Here is a 22232-nt window from a genome sequence, read left to right on the forward strand (position 1 = left end):
ACACCCAGCTTTCGCCAAATTGCAGCTTTGTACAGAGTGTTCCATGCATTTAACAATAATAATGTAATTGGAATCAATGGAACTATTAGATACAAGAAATAAAAACGGGATAAGACATAGAGACTAGATCTAGGTCAATCTCAAATCTCCTTAGAGCCCTAGTGGAAAAATGTTTATACTCCGTACATGGCTGGCAATTGATAGACAGGGGACAGAAACATAAAAATAGATTGTTTGTCGCTTATACTCCGTCCTCTTGTGCCGTATTGATTGCTTTTTGAGACCGTTTCCAACACGAAAGCTTGAAGGGTCGGCAAAACAGCTTCCGCTGTGGCAATAGACTCCATGTTCTGGAAGGCCTTGAGAGGAGCGCATCCTTTGGGAAGGAATAATAGTGGAGGAATGCGACGTGAAGCCCAGATCCCAGCATGGCATGCGCGTAGATGAGGGGTAAAGCAGGTGGGGGCGGTGTTTGTATTGATGATGCTTGTGCGCAACACTGGAAGCTGGGACGCGTCCACGCGATGTAAACACCGCAACAACGGACGGGGAGCTCGGCACAGTTGCTCGCTCGGGACCCTCGCGGCCAGGTGGGTGCTGGCTAGACAGCCGGCTGGCTTGTGGGCATTCGACCCTTGCAAGGCTATGATTAGGTTCCATTGACGCCATGCATGCGAGTGTTGGCCTGGACAGCACCGTCATCGTGCACCGCCAGGCTCTCTGGGCCGTGCAGCTTGTGAATGCTGTGCGGCCCGCCTCGCGCGGCGGTCACCTGAGAGCGCGTTTCGGGCCGACTTGCTCCGGCCGGTCACGGGGCTCGCCTGCTGGGGTTCGTGTTGTTTACATCTTGGCGGACGCGGGAGCTGGAGAAGAAAAGTTGGAAGGATAGCGATAATGGACAGGCATCACGACTCTTCGGAAGCGCCCTTGGAATGAAACCATGCCAGGGCGCCGTGATTGGTGCTTGGAATCAGCTCGTGAGGCGTCGACTCAACCGCCCGGGCTTATTTCCTAAGCTTGCCCGGACAAGCCCGAATCTTGAGAATCATGTTGTGCAGCTAACAGTAGTTGACGACGACAAGTCCCCACAGCCAGGGAGCAGCTAATAATGAAGCGGCGAGATATAGGCCGGTCTGGCAACCCGAGATGTCGGGTTGGAGGCCAGAGTTGGTGCACAGGGCTCTCTCGCGGATACTCTCCAGACTCTGAAGCAAACACCTGCCCGTAAACCGCAAACACGCCGCCTGCTTCATCTTGTCTCGCTTGCGGGCTGCCGGGCGAAACAGGGAGCCAGGCCAATCATTGCAGCCACAACGCCAGCGCTTCAGAGCTGGAGGGCTGGCGAATAGAGCTGTCTCCTCTCCCCAAGCCCCTGCCCGGTGGAGTCGATCCTTTGGCGCTATCCAGAGCCAGCCCAAACTTGGCGTGTGTTCTCCGCCGGCATTACCTGGGGGGCGAGCGTTGTGCAAGCCCTGCTGCCACGGTGATACGAAACGCTATCCGTTCTTTCAACCTGCTTCGCTTGGCCGCGGAGTGCTGCTTTTAGGACGTTGGGATGTCAATCCTCTGGCTGTAATTGACAAGTCGTGCATGATCGGCAGGGCCACCAGAACACGCCCATTTTACGGACGGAGCTGTTAATTTGGCAGCGTACCCGGGCAGCCTCGTGCGTAGACCGCGAGCGTAGGTTGATCCCATTCTTTGGCATCGATCGTGGGCAATCTGAGTTTAAAAATACCCGGCGCTTAGCCTGGCAGTCTGGTTCGGCGGTGTTGTGAAGGAAACGCGCGGGAGGGGAAGTCCTGGGATGCAAGCTCGAAGCTTGCCGCCTGTCTCAGTCCTGAGTAGTTAGCTAGAAATTGGGTTCTCCAGCAACCCGCATGCGTTCTCGTGACGTGCTGCAAGATGTTTTGGATTATTATTGCTGGGCGAGAAGTTCCCTTGCCCCGATTGGGAATGCCTAGTAGGTGCGTGTGCTGTAGAGGGGTACGATGATGACGATGACGCCCGCGATGACAGACGGAGCAACGGCAGCTCTGCTCGATCGCCAGTCGTAGTGTTCTCTGCTCTGGATGAAGAGTAAGTAGCTCACCGTCGAGGCGGCTGCGGCTGGGACGCCCTGGCGACGCCCACCACCAGCTCCCTGCGCGGCCACAGAGACCAGCCGGCACAAACTTACATAACCCAAGCGTATGCGGGCGGCGGTAATACGGCGGTATCTCATGTATCATCTCTCCACCTGCGTTGCCCGTTGCAACAGAAAGCCCACCACCTTGTTCCAGCTTCATTCTTTCTTCCTCCCCGTTTTGCCTTTTCTCTCCTTCTCGTCGTCGGCGTCGCTGTTCTTTCACCAGCTTCGATTGCTTTATTCTCCCGCCTCTCTTCTTGCTCTCTCTCTGCCCTCTCTCTTCTCCTCGGCGGTCTTCCTCCCCGTCGACCCTCACTGGCCTCGACGACTCACCGTTTTCATAGCCTTACTTGATTTTCTTTGCATTGGCAGCCATGGCCTATTCCCTTTAGCTTCGGTGTCCGAAAAGGCTGACTCTTTGCTGGCTGCACGGGTATCGAAGTCTCGTCACCACTGCTCAGAGCCGTGCTGCTTCGTTTCTTCTGGCTGAAGGAAAATACCCGCATTGGCCTCCTTGCTGGCTGTCGTTGTCGTGACGACCGGTTGCACTGCTCCCATACTGCCCGAACTCTTCCCATCCGATTTCGTCCTCGTTGTGCCCCTCAGAGACTACGTACCGTGGAGGACAGGGCTCGCAAGACCATCTCCAACAGAAGACCATGGAGCATTCATCGCCCTTGGCCGCCATGCAGCCACCATCCGTGATGTTCGGCCACCACTTTGGCACCCAGGCTAAGGCTGGATTCTCATCTTTCCCCATTGTGAGGAAGTTCGGTCCGGAAAGCTTCAACTTCAAGGACCTTTCCATGAAGACGGGCCACGCCGACTATTTCACCGCCAACCCACACAGGGGGTCTTCGCCCACGGTTAGTCTCGCGGCAGATCTATCTCAAAACTTTCACATTGATCGGAGGTAGGTCTTCCTTGAGCTGCTGAAAACTCCAGTCCACTAATGATCCACCAGCCCGCAACTAGTTACCCCCCGAAGGTCTCTTTTTACGGCGAGCCTTTTGGGCCCCGACAATGGTCGTGGTAAGAATGCTTTTCTATGTAAGAACAAAAAAACAGGATATGAACAGGTCTTAGTATTAGATACAATGACGACGCCCCCGATGCCGCCCTCATCGCCTGCTCGTGGGTTGGAGATCATGGAAATGTCTCCTTTGCCTCACAAGATACCCTATTGCCATAATGCGGATTTGGATTTGGATTCTCCTACTGCTGAGATTTCTTTGGCCAAGGCTCAGCAAAGCCACCTACAGCGTTCCTTACAGGCTTCTCCCATGGACTTGGAGCCGCCAGGTCGTTTACAGTAAGTCATTCTGTACGGTATCTTGCAGCTATCTTGTTGTCTAACGTTAAACAGGAGGGCTAAACCCCCCATGCTAAGGCCTTCTTTAATCCGCTCTAAAGCCTACAGCTCTAACGACAAGGACACATTGGTACCCCAGCCGCCACCTTTCATGTTTGCTGCTGGCAGTAGGATTACCCCCTGTGCTTCACTGTCCCTGTCCGAGATGTTCGAAGAATCCCCACCGCGAAATCTTGCATCAAAGCCCAATATTTCAGTAAACTCTATGGGGCCTCCGCGACCTAGAGCACCCTTTTCTGGAGTAGTTGGCCAATCTAGATCAAATGGCTCTCCAGCAAATGGTATACGCAAAAGCCCAAATCCTTTTTGTCGTCCCAGAAAGTTGAGTAGAAGATCTTTAAGCATGTTCGAGCATCCAGAAGATATTGTCAACCAAGACGAAGATTCCATTATGCTCTCGAGCCCAGGCCTCCAATCCATTGCCGACATTGACACTCGACCACAGTTACAGTTGCCGCATTTTATACCAGAAGACGTACCGGACCAGCTCCCCCGTATTGAAAGTAGCGTGCTGGTCGACATAATTAATGGAAAATATAATGACCGATATGATAATATAACTATCATTGATTGCCGTTTTGAATACGAGTATGAAGGCGGCCACATTAATGGCGCCGTTAATTACAATGATAAAGAGCATCTTGCTACTCAATTGTTTGGAGAGGAGTTTAAGCCAAAAACAGCGTTGATATTCCATTGCGAATACTCAGCCCATCGCGCCCCCATCATGTACGTTCTGTCCATGATTATTATGACTACATCTGGTTTACTTATCAATCACTAGGGCCAAATACATCCGACACAAAGACCGCGCGGTCAATGTGGATATATATCCTGAACTCACTTATCCGGAAATGTATATTCTGTATGGAGGATACAGCGCTTTTTTCTCCGAACACCGCTCCTTATGTTACCCCCAAAACTACGTCGAAATGGCCGCCAAAGAACATGAATTTGCTTGCGAACGGGGACTTGGCAAAGTCAAACAAAGGTCAAAGCTGTCTAGAGCTCAAACTTTTGCCTTTGGCCAGAACTCGCTTCCGATGGAAGACAGCCCGACCGGACGTTGTCGCGCAACCAGTGACCGCAGCGTTGACCCTGGTTCATTTGACCAAGACTCTGCCGGCAGCCGCATTTCTGGACGTCGGATGTTCTCTTATTAACTAACATTTGCTCGCTCTCTCTTACGTCCCATACTGAATGCTTTACGTTTCGATCCATTTTCCTTCTTGCTCTTGCCTGGTGCTGGTTTCTAAAAAAAAGCCACTCTCCTTTTTATGGTTTCCTTTGTTTTGCTCGACTTCACTAGGTTTCTATTGAACGACCTGGACGCCCTTTTTCTCTTCCACTTTAGATGTCACTCAACGCCTCAGCTTATTTCGTTGCGTTGCACGCTGTTGGGCTACCCACAGCTGCCTAATACAAGTTCAACGATCCCTTTTTGGTTCCATTGACACACTGCAGCAAGTTCACTCTAGCAACTTTCTTAAAACAGAGAGATATTATTCAATATCTTACCCAGTTAAATTGATAGCATGATGCATCATATCTTACTATCGAACCCTATGATATGCCTTCCTATTGATTTCCTTTGTTAATTTCCCCTTTCGCACTCACATATTAAGCTATGCATGATTTCTTTATTCCAGACTCCCCAGAATTGAATTGGTCCCATGCAAACCGGCTCTGCAGTCTTTTGCTTTTGACCGTAACAAAACTTTTTTTGCAGCCTGAGCGTCCAGCCCCCATTTCATTAGCGCAAATATTCGTCGTCGATTGTCTCCAGCAATTTTATTTACGTCTATATCCGATATTGTATTGGTGTTGGGGGAGTTATGTGTTACTATTTCAGGAGTGTGCGAGTTTTGACGATAAGCCAGGCATTGATTTCCGCTTTGCATTAACCTGCCCTCCAGTTGGCGACAAGACGTGGAGAATTATTTGTTTCCGGCTTGAGCTCTATTGGCTCGTCAGTCCTGTTATTACTCAAGATTTCGTTCCTTCAATGAATCAAACAATTGGATAAATTGTGTGCATAATCAGACATTGATTGTAAAAAAAGGTTCTTTTCACAACGTAATCGACATGACGTCATGGTCATCAGCCCTAAGCCCTACTTTATATAATTAATTACAACGTTACAGCTTCCATTACCGGGCCAATACCTAAAATACACCCCATCCTCCACTCTACTGCGGTCTGTTCGATCTGCCAGCATATAATGGAGGACATCGACGATATATTAAACTCCGTTAGCAGAGATGATATCGATCTCCCAGAATTCACTGCCCTTGATTACCAACAGTTAACGCGGTTCTGGGTGGCGGAGCGCGCGGCGCCTGACTTACTCCCATGGCCTGGACCATTAATGGAGAGGGTGATGGAGAGGGTGAAGAAGCAGGTGAGTGCAGCGATTGATCCCTGGAAAATGGCAATTGGATTTCTATAATGCTAATTCAATGAGCTATTATTGTTTTCCAGATAGCTAAGATTGAAGATATCTCTATCTCCGACCCAACGAGTACTACCGCAAATAACCCAACCCTTAACCTCACCCTCTCAATCATCCAATCTGACCTCTCTCGGACGCAATACCTTATTCGTTCCTTGCTTCGGCAACGACTAGCAAAACTAACGAAACACCCGATCCATTTTCTTCGTCTGTCGTCTGGGTCCGGTGCCTCTCAACAGCTGTCCACACAACAACCTGGCCTCCTTTCGCCTCAAGAACATGATTTCCTGTCATCACACCACTCCCTTCTATCTGCACACTACAGTCAGTCCTTTCTCTCAAGTTTCCCTCCTGCCCTGAGGAAACTGGACGATAATGCTGGTGGGACGTCTATGGTAACTAAGCCTGAGACTAAGGAAGTGGTGTTTGTACGGTGTTTAGCTGAAAGTGTGGATATGGTGATTCCCGCTGAGCCTGAACAGGCGGACCGGTTGACCATGGGAGATCGACTGGGAGAAAGGATGGGGAAGGGTGAGGTGTGGATGGTGCGGTGGGAAGCTGTTAGGGAGGCCTGGCGGAAGGGAGAGGTGGAGGTTCTTTGACTTGCATGGAATGGAGCTTTTTACTTATATCAAAATTGCTTTCGGGGTGTACGGGGCTTTTGGAAAGCCGGGAGTTTTGGACATGGCATGGAGTCAAGCTGGTTTATAAAAGATGAGCGATATCAAGAAGCAACGCGACGAACAATATACATTCATACATACATAATACTATAGTCACTTTCTATTAGACGGACTATAAGTAGTTCCGATGGATTAAAGCTAGGGACCGGGCGGTTTTAGACAAGTGATCAGTCCTGGCTTGGAATTTGCCAAATTGCAAGAGCGAACAATATGATAGATACTCTTAACAATATCAAAACAGCAGAATGAGATTCTTCAGTAAAAGCTCCCCTAAAAAACGCCATTATTGATCCACTGAACCAATTTTTAGCGCCTGCTTTGCACACGGCCCGTTTACCCGCAATGCCCTTGGGAAACCAATAAAATGATGAACTCATGCACCAAAGTTGCTGAATCTATGCAATATAAGCGTACGAGGGTGGCTCAATGTCCGAAAGTCGCTCCAAGTACTCGCGATCTATCAAGCTTTCGATTCGTTTTTTGACCATGTTTACGTCAGGAACAAATCGAGATGCAAGTTGAGTGATGACCTCAGTCATCAGCTGAGAATGTGCCAGCTGTTTTCGTTGCCTTCATGCCATTAGTTCGCCACGCCACGTTTGAGGGGTGGGAATAGAAATACATACTTCATCACCCGAACAATAGCTGCTTCGATGGCCCCCCCTCGTTCGTCATTCATCTTCTTCTCAGTATCGGTCCTTTCCTCTTTGTTCTCAACTTTGTTGCCACCGCCGCTTACAACACCAATCTTTATTTTGGTGTATTTGCTCTGGAATTGTTCATTGAAAAAAAAGCGATCTGTTGGTTTAACATCTTTACTCATCGGGTCTTTCCTAAGGATGCGAGTCTTCGGAGCAACAGCTAGTGACTGCAAGTTTCGTATAAGGTCGTTAATAGGAATGTTTGTGCGAGTCTGAATGTCTTCGAATGTCAGAGATTCAGTCGCTGGGATGTCATTGAAAAGGAGAAGAATAATCATTGCATATGTGGAGACGTTTAAATCATGGCGTTCAACTTTGCCATTGGCTCTGGCATATGTGGACCGAACATCAGCACTACCCATTCCTGGCTGCCATGAAAGTTTACGACCACTATGTTTTCCCAGGTAAAATGTTTCGAAGCTCTGTTTGAGGCGGTCCAAGGCTTTGGGATATATACATTGCATTTGCAATGTACTGTCTCTCCCCATGATTTCCATAGGCCACATCGTGCTAGTGAGAACACTCATTTCAAGATCAATCTGCTTAAGGCTAGAATCGTCACGTTGGGCAATATATCCTTTATAACTGGCCGTCAGATCTTCAGATATCGCCATATCCTTAAACATTGATTCGAGTTTTTGAGTGAATGTGCTTCCAACTTCCATTTTCATTTTTGATATCATTTGTCTTTCAGCATCCATGCTAGCGGAACGCTTCATGAGTAAGCGACGTGAAAGGTGTTTCTTATAGTAGGTTTCAAAAAGGTCCTTGTCCCGGATATACCGGAGCAGGGTTATGCCGTTATCAAGAAGGCTATCTACTTCTTCTTCTGATTTACCCTTGATTCCCTTTTTAAGATTTTCATCAAAGAAAAGCGAAAGATATTCCGCACTCCGAAGATTTACGTTGATGAAGTCTGAAAAGCTCATGGTCAGAGAGGCTTGCATTCCTTGGTCTTTCATGAATGCAACCTCCCAGACATGATCAAACCGCCTCTTTAACCGCAAAACACTGTCTACCCAATCGATAGCCGCAGAGGTTTGCAGCGATGCAGAGGGCTTCTGTTCTTGCGGACGTTTGGTCTCTTTCTGCGCTTCATTATTCTGATGAGTCGTTCTTGACTGTGTGACTTGTGAATGCTCTTTAGCGACAGCATTGATCTGGTTTCCAAGTTCAATAATCCTTGCTTGGGTTGCCTGTGTAAGGGGCTTTTTTTGAGGGTCAATTCGAGAGATAAGTTCATAGACAGTAGCAAGGTCCTCAAACCGATCATTATCTAACATCTCTTTGACGCCACTGCCTTCCATTTTAATAACTTCTGCAATATTTTGTTTAATTAGAGCTTCATCAATGACTTCCAAGATTTTAGGGGTGGTAGCTGATGACAGAGTATGATGGCATCGCTCTTGTTCTTCTCGGATCCGACTCGCAACTCTTTTGCAAAAGGACGGCGCATCCACGGTAGATAGCAGCGTTTCACCTTCGGCCAAGTAGAAATTCTGACTGGCATTCAGAAAAGCCGGCTCAAAAGATGTGAAATAAAGTTTGCTTGACTCTTCTTCTTTCTCGGTTTCATAGAGCCCCTCTAGCATATATATGCAATGACGAATGAGATGTCTATCGATTATTATGCCGTCCCGCTCAAGACGAATAAGAAAAAGGATGGTTGATAGAAGAATGGAAGCAACACTCTCTTCGTTATCCACTTCTAAAGAGAGTCTCAGTACGACATCTCGAAACAAACACATACAGGCGATATAAATAGACGGCTTTCGCTGCTCTGTCATGATAGATTTATCCTTGAACCTTCGAATCAATATTATGCACGTGTAAAACATAGAATGAAGCCATACCATGTACATCAGAACATCTGTGATCATTGCCATGCAAAGTTGATAATCCTCCCAAACTTCCCTTAATTTGGAAAGGAATCGCTCGCTAGCAACACGACACTCATTTACTTGGTCCGCAACATTTGTCATTTCAGCTCCAGGTAGAAGCAATGGCGTAATTAACTCTGTAATCCTAGTGCGTAACTCGTCTCGTAACAATTGCTGTTCGAACTCGATGACTTTATTGTAGAGGTCATGCCCCTGCTTTTTTAACACAGCTTTATATGCATTCCGATACAGTTCCTCAAAAGAGAGCTTTGAGGCGTTCTTGGTGTGAATCTCGCGCATAGCTGAGGCAAGGGTATTCCACATGCTGGCCAGATCCATAGTATCGTCGCTTGCCATGATTCCCTGTAAGAGGTATTTCATCTGTCAGAGAGTTCTAGGATGTATATAAAGCGGGATAATAGACGTAGTAAAAGACAAAAAGAAGAACATAATATCCGGATATATCTGAAAGTAGCAACATACCCGACGGGGAACCCTGACTTTGGTCCTCGCTTTCATGGCGTGAGGTGTAAAAAGTCTTGTCGAGCTTTGGTGGGCTGGGAGCCTTAGATACTCTAATGTAAGGAAATGCTAGAAACGCCCATCAAAGCGCTTGGAGAGGGTTCATTCAATCTAGATCGTGAAGATCACCGATAATGCGGGGTGTGATGTAATGTAGGGGTCTGGTGGGAGGGTGAACCAGGTTGTGTAGAGCATGAAGAATGGGAATCAAAAAGAGTCGCAATGACTAGATGAAGATATTTCATGGTAATTTTGTCGACAGCGCGGAGCGCGCGGCAGGTCATCCACCTGGAAGGCAGAACGAAGTATATCGGCTGAAGCTTTGTAGCATAATTGGCTTATGTAAGCAATCCTTCCTGATATTTCTGCCCGGTCAACCCTTTTGCGCAAAACGCATGAACGACGCCTCACGCAACACGCTCTAGCTTTGCCAGCATGGCAGCCCCAAGGAGCCTAGCCCGCCATGTTGCTTCCCTCTCATCACGATCCTGTCGGGTAAATTCCGTCGCACAATGCCGGAGCTTTACTTGTGCCTGGTTTCCCTCACTATATTCGAACGCCGTCTCGAACCGCCGACCAACAGCTCACACCCCTTTGTTCTTACGAAACAAGTCTACGTACACAAGGCCTCCTAGCTCTCTCACAGACAGCACACCTGCAACGTCGGAAGACAGTGCACAGAATGAAGCTCGACGCGCGGAAGAACCCGCATACCTCATCACATTTACCTGCAAGCCCTGCTCGCACCGATCTGGCCATCGGATTTCAAAACACGGATATCATAAAGGAACTGTCCTTATAACTTGTCCTAATTGCAAAAATAGACACATTATCAGCGATCATTTGAATATATTTATGGATACTAAGTCGACATTGGAAGATATTCTTGCAAAGAAGGGTCAAAGTCTGAAAAAGGTCACTTTAGGAGAAGGAGATACGGAACTATGGCCGCAGCAGCCTTCTGATGGTGCGGAAACTGATTCGCTCAAGCCGTTGGAAGATACGAAGGGTGGTTGAAATATGTCGTGAAGTGGGTGATGCCCTGTTGAATAATAACTTGTTACTCTGAATATATGATCTATTTTTCATAGATAATATTACTTTTTCCACTAGTTAACCAAAAAGCATAAGAAAGAAAAAAAAGATTGGCTACAATATGTGAACTAGGCTTGAGCTTAGTATGGTGATATTATACCTCAATATTTTAACACAATGAGAATAACTTTTATAGATATTATCTCTCATGATGCCCCTTCAACGCCATCCCAAAGCGGCTAGAACAAAACATAGTCAGAATCTACCAGCCACGTCTTTGGTCTCTAAAACTAAGGCCCTTGTCCTTTCTTTTATCCTTCTTTCGCTCATTCCTTCTCTTCTTCTCTCGGCCGAACTTTTCTGGATCAGCAACAGCATCGATCCTTCTCTTCACCCTTCTTTCATCTCTTCTTGATTTGACACCCTCTTGTGCCCGGGAAAGTTCTGTGACGAACACTGTGGTCCCTAGTTTCTTTTGTAATAGGTCTAGGATTTCTTGACTGCTTGTTACCAATGACTTATGAGTGATCTGGAATTTCTCATCCGAAGATTCAGGGATGGAAGGGTCAGTCAAATGAAGCAGGGGTAGAAGAATCTTTTGCAGAGAGGGCAATATTTGTGACACTTCCAAATGGGTGCAAAGTGCTGCTAAAAGCTTCATGCAAGCGCCCTTGGCAACTAAGCCGTCCGCCTTCGTGGACAGGGGTTCTCGTCGTAGGACCCTTGTGGTCCTCTCAAAGAGATACTGTATCGCCTTCTTCTCGCCTCTGTGAACCGTTGTCTCATCATCGGTTTCGCTTGCAGAGTCGCCCTCGCCATTATTCATGTTTGTTGGTCCCCAACTGCCCAATGTAGGGAGGACGAAATTGTTTTGGGCAAAACATCGTCCAAGAAATACCAAATTTCGTACGGATTGTGTGGCCAGTTCTTCGGTGACGGCTGGCGATTGGAGGCAAAATATGCTTCCCCGAGTAATATCCAGCATAGAAGTATCATCTAAAGCCATACCTGACAATCCAATCAATGGTAGAGATCCGTATCCATTGGTTATATTGGCCTTTGCTAAATCAGCCAGCCACATCCCTACCAGATTTGCCGCACAAGATTTGATCCAAGAATGAGGAAAAAATAAGCTTTGTCGAGTTTTAGACCAAATCAGTTCACACGCGGGGGAGAATGTTATAGATGGGAAAAGTTTGGCGAGCTTGATAAAAAGCTGTAAAGAGAAGTACAGCGTTTCCCATTCTTCACTATTCCGGTTTTCAAGCGGCGTATCCATCAGCTGTGGAAGTAGATGTACCACGAATTGAACTTCAGATTCTTTTTCTGCCAAATCTGCCTCGAAGAATATCCTCATTGCCTGTAATCCAATCGAAGTAAGAGGTAGGTTCTCGGGCTGTTCCAACCACATTCGAAGGGTGGAGGTAAAAGACTGCAGTTGTTCAGACTCAGAACGACGATATATATCTTTTAGAAGAATACCAGCCATCTCTCGACACTCGAAGGATTCATCATTTGCCATGACCATAACAATTGGAATGAAAAAAGTACCAACAATCGTCTGAGCGAGTTCTCCGGCTGTTTTGGACAGAAGAAGGTGCACGGCCTCCATGACGGATTGACGACCTTCTTTATGACGGTAATCCAGGTTTTTAGCTAAATATCCCAATTGTTTCGCCCATCTATTTTTCGTTTGTGGATATTCAATTAAAAAGTGAACATATACACCTCTTGCCAGGTCTCGGGCACTTCGAGTCTGGTTTGTAACCATCATAACGGCGACCTTATCAACAAGCTCGTACATTTCAGGAACAACCAGTTTCCGTGCCATGACTGCTCGAATGAAGTTAAATGTAACTCCCTGCCGATCCGGTTCTTCAATGTCTGAGGAAACACGTTTTATTAGGTACGCAAGATAAGAGTCTTTTAATTTGACCATTTGGCGTTCACGTAAAATTGACGCGATCAGTTTAATCGCAGCCTGTGCACCTTCAGTGTTGGTGTTTGGCGCCTCCTTCACCAGCTTCAGAGCCTCAACAAGGTACACATCGGAATTTCGATCTATTTCTTCCAGGGGTAACTTGATAATCGTGGATAATAGTCTGATTGCGGAGATTTTGACCTCTTCATAGCCTTGAACCAAGGAATCACCAATCAAAGGGAGGAATCCGCCCATATTTTCCGCTGTACATAGAGTACTATACTTATTGAGAACTGATCGAAGGACGTCAAAGCTGAATCGAGCAAGCTTGTACAAGTAGGATGAGGTGCTTCTTCCTGTGCCACTCTTATTGAAAGCAATCATTTTAACTATAAAACGATCCTTTGGCTGTTTAGTGTCGGCTTGTGGAGCGTCCGCCACTCTATACGATTCCTTCACCACCTGGTAGCAAAATACCAAAAAGTCGCGGCATTCGACCCCAGGGTTTCTTAGCAGCCCGGCTCCGATTCGTCTGAGAAGATCATCAACCTTTTTAACTATGTTAGAGGTAAGCTTCTCTTCCAATAATCTTTGTATCGGCTGGATAAGGCTGTAAACATGGCCGACAGATGCATTTTTCGCAAGGAGCTCTATTGAATCGTAGCTTTTACGAGCTTTAACTTCTTTCATTTTGCTAACGTATTCTTCGGCTTCTTTTTCCTGGCCGACAGTTCCAAAAATATCATCTAATATAACGGAGGCAAGTGTCGGAAGATCTTGGTCTAAGGCACCAGGTTTGAATTCCTCAGTAGTTGCAAGTAAAATTGAATGAACTGTAAAGGACAGAACATGGAGTTGATATCCTTTTGTTAAAGTAGAGCGTAACTCCTTCAGTATGTACCCAAAATAGGATGGGCCAAGGATAAGCGCAATATCAGCTAATGTTTTCCTAGCGACATCCCGGGAGTCTTGAGATTTACTTTTGAGGATATTTGAAATATCTAAAAGTATGGGGGGGAGTAAAAGGGCCCTTTCTTCGTCTGATATCAATTTAAGAAGTTTCACGGCTGTAACCGCCGCTGGCAAGCGTAGGCTAACTTCCGATTCTTCCTTATGATGAATAAATGTTGATAAGAAAGAAATGAAATGCGTCCTCAGTTCCGATTCTATTTGGGCACGGGTTGGCAATGACCGGCTAAGTCTGCTCCTCAGGACATCTGAGCAGTCCAAAGACATCTCCTGGGTTGAACTGGAATCACAAGCACGATTAAGAGTGTCGGTAAATTGCCCAAGAAGACGAATGATGCTTTTCTCCATTCCAGGTTTACTGTGTAAGTAGCCTTTAAACCTACGGAAAATTGCCCTGAATTGGCTCCACTCTAAACCACCACCAAGTATACCGATGGTAGAAATCGCTTCTGCAGCCAGGTTATGTGCATTCTCGTCTTCCGCTTGGTTGAAGACATAATGTTCAATCAAAGGAAAGAAAATGGCACTTATATTGGTCGCCGATACCTTGCCGCTAGCGACTTCGGCTCCCAGACGGCGAAGGGCGCGTTGACGACGATGCTGTTGGATATGAAGAATGTTGTTAAAAAAGGAGGCTTCCTCGTCTCCATTGGCAAGCAAACCAACAAGATCACAGAGACCGGGGTGATTTGGGTACTGCTCAATAAGATAGCCAAACACCGCTATTATTTCAGCACGAACAGTCTCGGCACGCTGTTTCATACCATCCTTTAAAGATGGAAGAAGAACCGTATCAAGCAGCTCGGAAAATTCTCCTGTGTCCTCAGTTTCCATTTTCAATATCGCACTGTGGACGAAGCGCCGAAGGCCAAGGGAAGCACTCGTGCGAATTGCGAGCTCCTCTTCATCCTTTATGTGGTAAATTAAATTATACAGCAACGGACGCCACTCTCTGGAAGAGAAAGAGAGATATTTCTCCTCGTTTATGCAATGAAAGGCGCTGAGACGTCGCTCGAAATCGACCTCGTCTAACTTTTTACACGAGAGGGCATTTAAGTCTGTAATAAGTCGAGATACATCAGATAAATTTGTGTTCAACGTCGAAAATAAGACAAAGACGGACGAGAGAACTTCTCGATTGGGGTTGTCTTTAAAATAATCGAACATAGATGAAAGGGTTTCAAATATCTGTTGATTTAAATCTTCATTTCCTTGGGGGTCAAACATTGAAAGAAAATGCTGTAGAACTCGCAGTATACCGCCCTTCGTCTTCGGAGGAACCCTGTCTGGAGGTTGTCGCAAAAGGTAAATGGAAGTGCCGATTAATTTCGATACTTCAGCAGAAGATTGTACGAACTGTGCTAGTTTTGAGAGAGTATCTACTGCAGCCATTGTAAGGCGACGAGAAGATTGTGTCCGGAGTAGAGAATCGATCCGAGATAACATATGCTCAACATTGGGGATAAAAATACGAGACCGAATTAGGTCCGTTAAATGCTCAGGCTGAATCTTCGTACCTCCGTCTGGAGTGCTTTCTGTAGATGTAGCGGCATTCACGAGCCCATTCAGCACTACCTCAAATACGAAGAGCTTTACTTCATCTCGAGCAGAAGCTATTCCTAAGATATCAACAATACTGGGAACAATGTCACTGTTGGCAAGGTACAACGCTGACATAGTATGAGATGCCCAAGTACCGAATAATTGGAGCAAGCCAGATACGCTTTGAGCAGTTTCCACGGCAAAATTAGACAGTCTTGGTTGAATAGTTTCTGCGAGCATAATTGGCAAATATGGTGTCCAGTCGACATCCGCAGATATTGAAAAGACTAAATCGAGGCACTTAGTGCCTAGCTGCCGAATATTACGTATCAGAGATATCTGGTTGTTTTGATTTGGATCCAAATTTCCTTGCTGTTGGAGTTTATGCAGTTGGCGACAAGAGCGGACCAGACAATATAAAATGATGTTCATGGTACGATCAACAAATGGGCGCATTTTGCTTTTGAGAGTTGAGTACATTGTCTCAATCATTTTTAAAAGACCAAGTTGCCTTTTCAATCCTATAATTTCTTGGGAGAAAGCATCTTCAGGTTCAGGTAAATCGGCCAGAACACTAACATGTTCCAGTGGACCGAAAGCCAGACCTACAAAGCGCCCAAAATCGTTCTCCAATAGCTGGGAAACGGTCCTGAGGATCGCCTTTCTTCGACCCTCTTGGCCACCACCTTGAGAGCCCCTAAGGCCGGAGCGCGTGACCATTTTACCGTATAATAATCGCAGGAGATAGAAGAACAAATCTTCACGATGTTCACTTTCAATGATGCTGTCTTCAGTATTAACATGTACAAATACTGCCAGCTCATCTCTAAATCGCGCGTCATCAAGGAGGTTTAGTAGATTTTGCTCGTATGGCTGGACGGCTGGGAATTTCCAGGTAAATATTGCCTTCATAGCAAGCTTTTGAATCTCGGGGTCGCCATTGGATAAGAGATTCGCAAGTGTATCGTGCACATCGGATGATTTATACAATACCCTTGGGTTCGTAAAATTGCCAAATAATGCGAGCATCGCCTTTTTATCACGCAAATCCCAGCGATCCCTAGACTCCGCCTTCATATTTGAAGGCTCGAAGTGGGAGTCATCGTCTTTTGAAGCCCAAGCCAAGAAAAGGGGGACCAGCTGCCGGGATTTCTTCTCTGCAACATGTGGAACGGCAGTCAACACTCGTAAGGCTTGTGATCGTGCATAAGCGGGGCGTCGCGCCCTGGAAGAGTGGGTTTCCTTGAAGTTATTCTTTAGCAACGACTCGGAATTTCTCGCAGTATTAAAGGAAGACGAAAGAGATTTTTCAACGTTGAGTACATTAAAACATTCAAATTCTGATGTCAAATTATGTTCATCTGTAGCAGCATCAATGTGACTATCTTCATTGCAGCTCAGGTCAGTAGAATCTGGGAGAAGCCAGCTCATCGCAAGTTCGGTGACTAGCCGTTCTCCGGTCGGCGTGCTGCATATCAATTTGATTGCTTCACAAGCGTCATCCCAAAGAGACGCTAACTTCTTTGAAAGTAAACCAAAACAAAAGCTGGGTATTAGACGATCCAGCCACTTGATTTTTGAGGTTTCTTTATAAGCACCAGCAAGACGGCGCACTTGTAGGGAAAGTTCTCTTGCTGTCTGTAAAGTTAAGTCACTATTCTCAATCTCAATGGCCAATAAGACGAGGTCAGTTTCAATATTGAGCCAACAAAGAAGGGCATGGATTATTTTTAAAGATAACAGTCTCAACTCATGCGACGGGCCCACAAGGACTGAAAGTAGAGAACTAGCAAAAGGTTCAATGCCCTCCTCCGAAAATGTGGGTGGCTTATCAGACGCAGTCGTGTATGCTAGGGTCGCTTCCAAAAACACGGGGACATGGGCGAATTCAGGGCCTCTTAAAGCAATTATGTCCCACGCGTTGGCGTCAAGATCGTTGGCCTGTGTCGCAAGTTTAACATACGCAAGAAATCCAGAGCCACAAGCAAACAAATCTAAATCGGCTTCTTGGACCGTTTGCGGGCTTGCAGCAGAAGTCACCAAACGATGTAGGTTCTGGAGTACCTGCGGAGTAATAGATGGGGAGCAAGATAGAGATATTGCATCCTGCAATGTTGTATAGGCATTCAAGTATAAAACATCCGTATTCGTCGGCTCTCCGATGGAGAATCGGCGTACAATAACGTCCTTCCACCCAGTGGGGCAAGTCACATATCCGAGCCGATTAGGCTGAGAATTTATGCAATTCAACCCATATATACGGGGTAACGTAAGGCAAAGTCCCGCTTCGTAATCCTGCCAAAAGGAGAGAATAAATCTTTAAAGAGGAGTGTTAGCTCTTCTCTAATCAAGACTCCGTAATTCAGCACTTACCGCTGGAAGTAAAGCAAAACTACACTGTGAAACCGCTCAGAGCCGAGTGTAGAAAAAAATAAGCAGAAAGGTAGAAAATATTGTGAAATCTGGCTACTGATCATGGTCTCCATAGTCTGCCGCATATAAGGCAGCAGCTCGTCCATCGGGGATGTCTGTATCGCTACGGCCGTAGCCCCAAGCAGTTGCTCAATCGATAAAGCGGAATAATCCAAGTTCTCAGTCTGTTTCAGCAACATCAGCAAGACGCTATGAACGCGCTTCCAGTCCTGCACTCGAGAGCCTTTTCTTGTCACAACGCAAAGAAATATCAAGCGTGTGTTAGTCCTGAAGCGAGATATAGAGCCCACAGATATCGAGGAAGCTTCTATGCAACGGCACACAACATCGAGGACTGGTGAAAAGGTATCGGCAGTACTGTGGTGAACAAGATTGACTAAAACGCCACTGAGAACAGCTTCAGCCAAAATACACTGGAGGCCGTCATTTAGAGATGTAGCGTCAATTAAACACTGGAGAATGTCGGCACCGCATGAGTGGATCCCCCCTTTGACTCCTTTGATCGCATCCGCAAACATATTCATTAGCCCTTGCTGATACATTCCTGTCTGACGTTTACTGTCAGTCGTGCTCAAATCTTCGAAAATAAAAGCGACAGCACGCTCAAGGGGTATTTTGTTCTTATAGTATATTGTGGCGGCTTTTCGAATAAGAAATGACACGGACTCGGCGGCGAATCTAGCAACGAAATGTTTTTGTGGCTGCTTTCCAAGGTACGGGGACATAATTCTCAACAGCTGCCGTAAGTCTGGTACAAGCAAGCGCGAGAGAAATTTGAAAATCCACGCCAAACAAGTAAAACTCCATTCTATAACTTCAACACTTGAGTGGGTAGCAGCCACAGAAGCGACCAACTGGACAGCAGTCCCAAAGTGTTTCTCAAATTTCGAGCCCAAGTCCCTTGCAAACTGCGCCAGTAAGCTGAGCAGAGGTTCCATACCAAGCTCCTCTTTCCTCCCTATATATTCAACCAACAAGTTCATAATCGCATCCTGGTGGTATAGCACTTGCGGCAAGCTTTCGCAAAGGCGTCCAACGCGCTGGGAGAATTCTGTGAAAACTTCAGACAGATTGAGCTCCATCCAGTGCTCAAGTGAAGTCCTAAAATGCGAATGTAGTTCGTCGCCATTTTCTTCGCTAAAACTGTTCCGTCGTACTCGGTGGACAGGGTCTATCTTCAACTTTGCGATTCGTTGAGAGAAAGGTTCAAAACGATGTGACTTTGTGGTTTCGGTGCCACCTTTGCGTAGCCTCGGGGGTTTATCCCGGGCTGAATGAGCTGCAACCATCTTGCACCAGCGACTGCGCAGATTGGCCCAGAGACCTTTGCAAGCAGCTCTGCGCAATGCTCAACTTACGCACATCGAAAATTATGACGGAGCGGTAAAACTATATTCCATAGAAAGGTGATTTAGGCACTACTTAGTAAGAAATTAGTTAGTTAGTTAGAGAGTTAACTAGTTAACTCCTCTGTTAGCTATGTAATAATCAATTAAGTCTTGGCATTAAATATGTTAGCTCCATTAACTATTCTGCAGATAGCACGCATGTGGACAAAGTTCTTCCATGGAAATGAATAGCCTTCTTCTTCTTATAATTCCACTTTAATGAATGAAATATGAGCACTGTTTCAAACCTGCTCTTTCCACCAAATCATAATATTTTTATCACGAAGTTCTTTGGAGTTTGAATAAATGGCCTCCAAAATGTATGTGTTGTGTTTTGATTTTTTTTATTCCCTTCCACCCCCTTAATCATACACAAAATACTGATCTCTCTCCCTAGAATTGTAATTGGAGGTGTGTTCTCGGCCTTTGAAGAGGTGTTTAGCAAAGTGCAAAAACTGCAAGCCAAACAGAATTTCTCATTTGCCATTGTGGCTGGCGACCTATTCGGAGAGACTTCTGATCCGAGAAACAGTGGAAAACTAGAAGCTCTCCTTCAAGGGAAAATAATTATTCCATTGCCAACTTACTTCACTGTTGGACACTATCAACTTCCAGATGCTGTTGTTGAAAAGTTAGAAAAGGACGATGAAGTGTGCCCAAATTTATATTTCCTCGGCAGACGAGGCGTCCTAACTACGTCCGAGGGCGTCAAAATTGTTGCTCTCGGCGGTAATTTAGGGTCAAGTCCTGCTTCAAGTGAAAGTTTGGATGAGAAGTATCTACCGCAGTACACGGATGCTGACTGCAAGCTGCTTTCCAAGGCAGATAATGCAGATATTCTCCTCACGAACCAATGGCCTAAATCAGTCCAGCATGGTTCAAATGTGTCAGTTGGTGGGTTAGACACGGTGGAGGGCGTGCAGTGCCTCGCAAACCTCTGCTCCATGCTTAAACCGAAATATCATATCTCTTCATATGCACCTTTTTTTTTTGAACGAGAGCCCTTTTTTTATCTTCCTACAGACGATGATTCGAAACCAGCCCACGTTACTCGCTTCCTCAACATAGCTCCTTTCAGGACATCTTCCAAGCAAAAATGGCTTTATGCCTTCAATCTCAGTCCGGGTACCTCTTCGTCTACACTTCCTCCGGGGGCGACGATAACACCATTTTTGGATAGTATACCAAAAAGAAAAACCGAAGATGATCAAGAGATGACGTTCAATCGCTTCTCGCAAAGAGATGATCACCGTCATCACAACAAACGTGCCCGCAGATCGGCTCCTAAGCCATCAGAATGCTTCTTTTGCCTCTCAAATCCGGACATTGCAACCCATCTTATCACTTCTATTGGTACAGACTCTTACCTCACAATTGCAAAAGGGCCCCTTACAACAATAAGCACCTTTCCTGGTCTCGGCTTTCCTGGACACATATTGATCATTCCTTTGACACATGCAGCTACGTTCTCAGCCATGAGTGACCCCGAAAATGCACGATCCACGTACTCTGAAATGCAAAAGTATCGATTAACTCTTCATTCGATGCTAGAAAAACAGGGTTTGGGTACAGTCACCTGGGAAGTGAGTCGGGGTAGTGGCGTCCACATCCACTGGCAACTGCTCCCAGTGCCTTCCAACATAATCAGACGTGGGCTAGTTGAAGCAGCATTCAAGGTAGAAGCCGAGAATTTGAACTATAGCAAATTTGAGAGACAGTCGGAGGATACCGTTTTGCTGGACGAGGGCGATCATTTTCGAGTCTGGATACGGGCGTCAAACTCCGACCAAGAGGAGCAGCCAGCATCGCCAGCAGAGTCGATATTAACTCTTCCTTTGTCTGGAAAATTTCGATTCGATCTCCAGTTTGGTAGAATCGTGATGGCCAAACTTCTTGCCCTTGACAACCGGGCCAGCTGGAAGGACGCCGCACAGTCGAAGACTGAGGAGATAAATGATGCAGAGGCGTTCAAGGCTGCATTTAAGAGCTTTGATTTCTCCCTGGATGAGGACTGATGTGGCCTTCTTCCCTGTACGATACCCCACAGCCGAAACTCGTATCTATTTTTGGCTTTCTTCTGGGCTCCTTATATATAACTACCTAGTATCTAGTGACACGGAATCCAATAATATCCTCTCCGCATCAGCAGGTGTGAACGTGAGCACGACCGACGAGGCGTACTTTCCCTTCCGCTACCCCAGATGCGTGGCAAGAAGCTTTCGCCGTTGATGCTCTGCTATGTCGCTTGACATATTATTACCCATCCATTCGAACATACGCTGTGCATGTACTGCGACCACGATTTTAGTTCGTTCCATATATGAATGCCTGAGGTAGAGTTTCGCAGATCTCCTATTCGCGGGCAGATACTCCTCTTCTGACCGTCCTTTCAAGTAACAAAAGCTAACGCCGCTATGTTTAGACAGGGATATTTCCTGGCCATTTGAGACTTTTTGCATATAATTTTGTTTTTTGTCGACTTCTAAATATCTTTATTGTAAGTACATACATATAGATTTAATCCACCCGCCTTCGCCGGATGGATGGACTGTCGACCTGTTTTCTCTGACCCCCGCAGTGATCGACCAGGACAGCTGTTCTGTCGACCAACCTGCCCACAGCTCGGGCGATAACCCCTATCTTTATCGTGTTACAATTAATATCGCCAAAATTACGCGCTCACTGTCTAAAATCTTTTCCACCATTGCCGACATGGCATTGGTTACCCTCGCGAACAGCACAGCAAAACCAAAGCGCTTTTTTAGCTATCGGATCCCGCGACACAAAATAAAGGTCTCGCTGTCACGTTGCTTTTCAGATGCAAAGGCGCCCTTAGAAGTGTCCGCAAGTGGGCATGCTGCCGAGCAAGCGACTGGCACCATTGCAGAGAACTTTGACGAAGCATATCGTGACCCTGGCCTAGATTGGTCTCGAGTGCCGCCAAACCCACCGCGCAGTGCTGGCATTTTACTGGTGGTAACCTCGCCTGATGGCAAAGTCAGGCTGGCACGGTGAACTATGGCAGTTGAAACATAAGTCGCGCAGAGCTGCTGAGTATCGACAAGTCTTCTCCCAGTTACAGAAACGCAGCTTCTTACAGCCGACCACCAATAAAGAGAACTACATACTTCAGTCATAGCCAAGTGCGGATGTCTGTTCACTGGACCGCCAAAGCTCGAAACATTCCCAACTCCCTACATTTTTTA

General features: G+C 46.4%; 7 protein-coding genes across 7 annotated transcripts; 5 read left to right on the forward strand and 2 right to left on the reverse strand.

Moving 5' to 3' along the window:
• Positions 1 to 2814: 2814 nt before the first annotated feature.
• On the forward strand, positions 2815 to 4663 carry MIH1 (m-phase inducer phosphatase; the record flags this gene model as incomplete). The annotated part of the gene is made up of 4 exons (XM_049255562.1): positions 2815 to 3041; positions 3093 to 3440; positions 3495 to 4229; positions 4285 to 4663. The coding sequence occupies 4 exons, from the start codon at positions 2815 to 2817 to the stop codon at positions 4661 to 4663; spliced, it is 1689 nt and encodes a 562-aa protein (XP_049105451.1).
• A 1058-nt stretch (positions 4664 to 5721) lies between these two features.
• Positions 5722 to 6554, forward strand: SLD5 (GINS complex subunit; the record flags this gene model as incomplete). Its single annotated transcript, XM_049255563.1, has 2 exons — positions 5722 to 5901; positions 5982 to 6554. The coding sequence occupies 2 exons, from the start codon at positions 5722 to 5724 to the stop codon at positions 6552 to 6554; spliced, it is 753 nt and encodes a 250-aa protein (XP_049105452.1).
• A 476-nt stretch (positions 6555 to 7030) lies between these two features.
• LOZ57_006548 (uncharacterized protein) lies at positions 7031 to 9573 on the reverse strand (the record flags this gene model as incomplete). Its single annotated transcript, XM_049255564.1, has 2 exons — positions 7031 to 7205; positions 7262 to 9573. The coding sequence occupies 2 exons, from the start codon at positions 9571 to 9573 to the stop codon at positions 7031 to 7033; spliced, it is 2487 nt and encodes an 828-aa protein (XP_049105453.1).
• A 600-nt stretch (positions 9574 to 10173) lies between these two features.
• LOZ57_006549 (uncharacterized protein) lies at positions 10174 to 10755 on the forward strand (the record flags this gene model as incomplete). The annotated part of the gene is made up of 1 exon (XM_049255565.1): positions 10174 to 10755. The coding sequence occupies one exon, from the start codon at positions 10174 to 10176 to the stop codon at positions 10753 to 10755; it is 582 nt and encodes a 193-aa protein (XP_049105454.1).
• Positions 10756 to 11035: 280 nt separating this feature from the next.
• UTP20 (U3 snoRNP protein) lies at positions 11036 to 18927 on the reverse strand (the record flags this gene model as incomplete). Its single annotated transcript, XM_049255566.1, has 2 exons — positions 11036 to 17522; positions 17579 to 18927. 2 exons carry the CDS (start codon positions 18925 to 18927, stop codon positions 11036 to 11038), a joined length of 7836 nt encoding a protein of 2611 aa, XP_049105455.1.
• Positions 18928 to 19332: 405 nt separating this feature from the next.
• LOZ57_006551 (uncharacterized protein) lies at positions 19333 to 21041 on the forward strand (the record flags this gene model as incomplete). The annotated part of the gene is made up of 2 exons (XM_049255567.1): positions 19333 to 19346; positions 19424 to 21041. 2 exons carry the CDS (start codon positions 19333 to 19335, stop codon positions 21039 to 21041), a joined length of 1632 nt encoding a protein of 543 aa, XP_049105456.1.
• A 697-nt stretch (positions 21042 to 21738) lies between these two features.
• Positions 21739 to 22041, forward strand: LOZ57_006552 (uncharacterized protein; the record flags this gene model as incomplete). The annotated part of the gene is made up of 1 exon (XM_049255568.1): positions 21739 to 22041. One exon carries the CDS (start codon positions 21739 to 21741, stop codon positions 22039 to 22041), a length of 303 nt encoding a protein of 100 aa, XP_049105457.1.
• Between the last annotated feature and the right edge of the window lie 191 nt (positions 22042 to 22232).

This window comes from Ophidiomyces ophidiicola (assembly GCF_022830035.1).
Source record: "Ophidiomyces ophidiicola strain CBS 122913 chromosome Unknown scaffold_46, whole genome shotgun sequence".
NCBI classification, from domain to species: Eukaryota; Fungi; Ascomycota; class Eurotiomycetes; order Onygenales; family Onygenaceae; genus Ophidiomyces; species Ophidiomyces ophidiicola.